The sequence below is a fragment of the Dipteris shenzhenensis genome, chromosome 25, assembly GCF_047967505.1.
Source record: "Dipteris shenzhenensis isolate YYH24624 ecotype China chromosome 25, Dip_SZ_1.0, whole genome shotgun sequence".
NCBI classification, from domain to species: domain Eukaryota; kingdom Viridiplantae; phylum Streptophyta; class Polypodiopsida; order Gleicheniales; family Dipteridaceae; genus Dipteris; species Dipteris shenzhenensis.
The window spans coordinates 29,180,538-29,182,908 of record NC_141620.1 but is presented as its reverse complement, the minus strand read 5'-3'; the positions used below and the strand labels follow the sequence as shown (position 1 = coordinate 29,182,908).

General features: G+C 44.7%; 1 protein-coding gene across 1 annotated transcript; it reads left to right on the top strand.

Annotated features, from left to right (window-relative positions):
- Window positions 1–404: 404 nt before the first annotated feature.
- Window positions 405–1,590, top strand: LOC147885715 (uncharacterized). The gene has a single exon (XM_087396867.1). It carries the CDS (start codon window positions 761–763, stop codon window positions 1,355–1,357), a length of 597 nt encoding a protein of 198 aa, XP_087252993.1. The 5' UTR covers window positions 405–760; the 3' UTR covers window positions 1,358–1,590.
- The last annotated feature ends 781 nt before the right edge of the window (window positions 1,591–2,371 follow it).

Sequence of the window (2,371 nt, the reverse complement as noted above, 5' to 3'; positions counted from 1 at the left end):
TCACGACAAGTCTATAGATACGATTCAGTAATTGTCATGCAAAGCAGCTTATTACTGTCTGCAAGAATCAGCTTGTGAGGTTGTGAACTTGTGATTGTGAACTTCCTCCGCCATAGCTGCTCCCAGTAGGCAGAGCTTTCACCACCATAGCCAGCTTCCACCATAGCTTCTCCCAGTAGGCCGAGCTTTCGCCACCATAGTCACTTTCCACCATATCTTCCATGGCTCCCTGTTGTCTCATCATTTTTATGCATACCCTTTCACTTCCCACACATTTTCCCTGTCTCCCTGCAGACCCACACTCCTTCCTCAATCATCATACCTTTTACTCCCCCTTCCCTTGCAAGATTTCCCTCCCTCCCTTTAAGTCCTCCCTCTGTTCCCATCCTGTCTCAACTGCTTCTTCGTGACCATTTCTGCTCCCCTTGCAGCTTCCCATGCCTTCCTCCCCCCGTGACCATTGCTTCTGCCCACCTTCCACCTTCGTGACCATTCCTGCTGTTGGTTCAGATCTCTTCCAGCTAATTCATCCCGTGCCCTTGCCTATCTTCATACCATAAGAGTGCCCACCGCAACGTTTCCATGTCACCTAGCTCCCTTTCGGCCAGCTTCTTGCCGGCCATTAATTAAGCCTGCCCAGCCTCCCTTTTCCCTTCTCTCCCATCTCTGCGTTTTATCGTTCGACTTTCCACCGGCAGCTCGCACTAGTTTACCTTGGTGCATTTCAATAGTTAGCTTGAATCAGTCGACTTTGAGCAGCATGAAACCCGAGGAACAATCTAACGGGAACGGCAGTCACAAGGGGCAAGCGACCTGTGCCTTGTGCTCAGTTTTTTGGGTGGTCGTTATCCTGCTCCTTGCCATCTTGTACTTTACCTTGTTCAAACCCAAAGCTCTCGATGTGCAGGTTGAGACAATCCAGTTGAATTCGATCTCTCTTGGAGGGTATCCACATATCAACTCAGTTAATGTTTCACTGAACCTGCTGGTCTTGGTGAATAATCCAAACATGGCCATATTTTACTACACAGCCAGCAGTGCAAATTTATATCATATGGGAGTTGAAGTAGGGTATGCTACAATTCCAGCGGGTGAGTTGGACGATCAATCAGCGTCGGATCTAAGCATTGACGTGACTGTAGAAGCTTACTCACAGATGCAAGGACCTTACATAAACTCTGATTTGGCCGAGGGAGCGCTCACTTTTACAACCTTGACTGCAATCGGGGGACATGTCACCGTGCTTGGGATGTTTGCGCATACTGCGACAACTGCGTCGAATTGCACAGTCAATATATCCTTGTCTACAAGGGACATCCAAGGGTACGATTGCATCGATAACATTGCCCTTGAATAACGTGTGGGTTTGTGCTCTCGCAAATAGGTCTTTCTAAGCCTCTTCCTCTGATCTGCTCTCAATGAAAGGGAGAGTACTTCGTTAGCTCGAGTTTTCTCAAGGTGTCTTTACTGTTCTTGGTGCTCATTTAGATGAGGAGGGCGCCTCTGCTTTTGCAGATGAATGCACTCTCTGAAGCGAACAATATTTAACGTATTTTGTAATGCAATTATGCACTCTTCGTCTCTCTACAAGTCAAGGAAATTCTGTCTCGTTCTCAGCGATGATGCTTTTCGTTGAGAATTCACGTGCAGGGGTAGCAAGCGTTCTCGGAACGCGGTAATTTTGTCTCGTTTTCAGCTACGACACTTTCTAGTTGAGAATTGACGTGGGTCTATAGGACTGCAGATTCCGGAACAGGAGATAGTGCTATAAAATTTCCAAAAGATCTTTCGTTCTTGTTTAGATTTAGTTTTTAAGCTTTTGAAAGACAAGAAGTTGCTCGAAGTCAGCTGAACAGAGACATTATTTTATGTTTAAAGCAATATTAGGAGTTAACTAAAGTCTAAAGACTAATTAATACCGTTTTTGAATTCTTCTCAAGTGGGGGGACTTATGGAACTTGATTGTGACTTACGAGTTGCATAACCCATCTATGACGGGTTAGAGACCCACTGTTGGGAAGCTGTTGAGTCACATAACCCATCTACGACGGGTTAGAGACCCACTGTTGGGAAGCTGTTGGGTCTCAGTAGGATCTTAAAGTGTCAATAAATAAAAATTCAGGTTTCATGTAAACCAATTTATTCAACGAATGAAATTCAATTTATCAGGGGAGTTCTTTGTATTTTTTTGAAGTTGTTGCCTTTGCTCTATACTCAACAAACACAATTCAAGTTATTAGCGGAGCTCTATGTGGATCTATTGGATCTTTCTGTATATGGCTTTAGAGGCTTTAAGAATTTCTTTTATATCATTGTGTTCTTTTGGACTGCCTCTTGTCTTTCCATCTCCTCCCCTCTCCAAACCTCCATC

Excerpts from the sequence above, each read along its gene's own strand:
- LOC147885715 (XM_087396867.1), top strand. The coding sequence starts at position 761 with ATGAAACCCGAGGAACAATCTAACGGGAACGGCAGTCACAAGGGGCAA.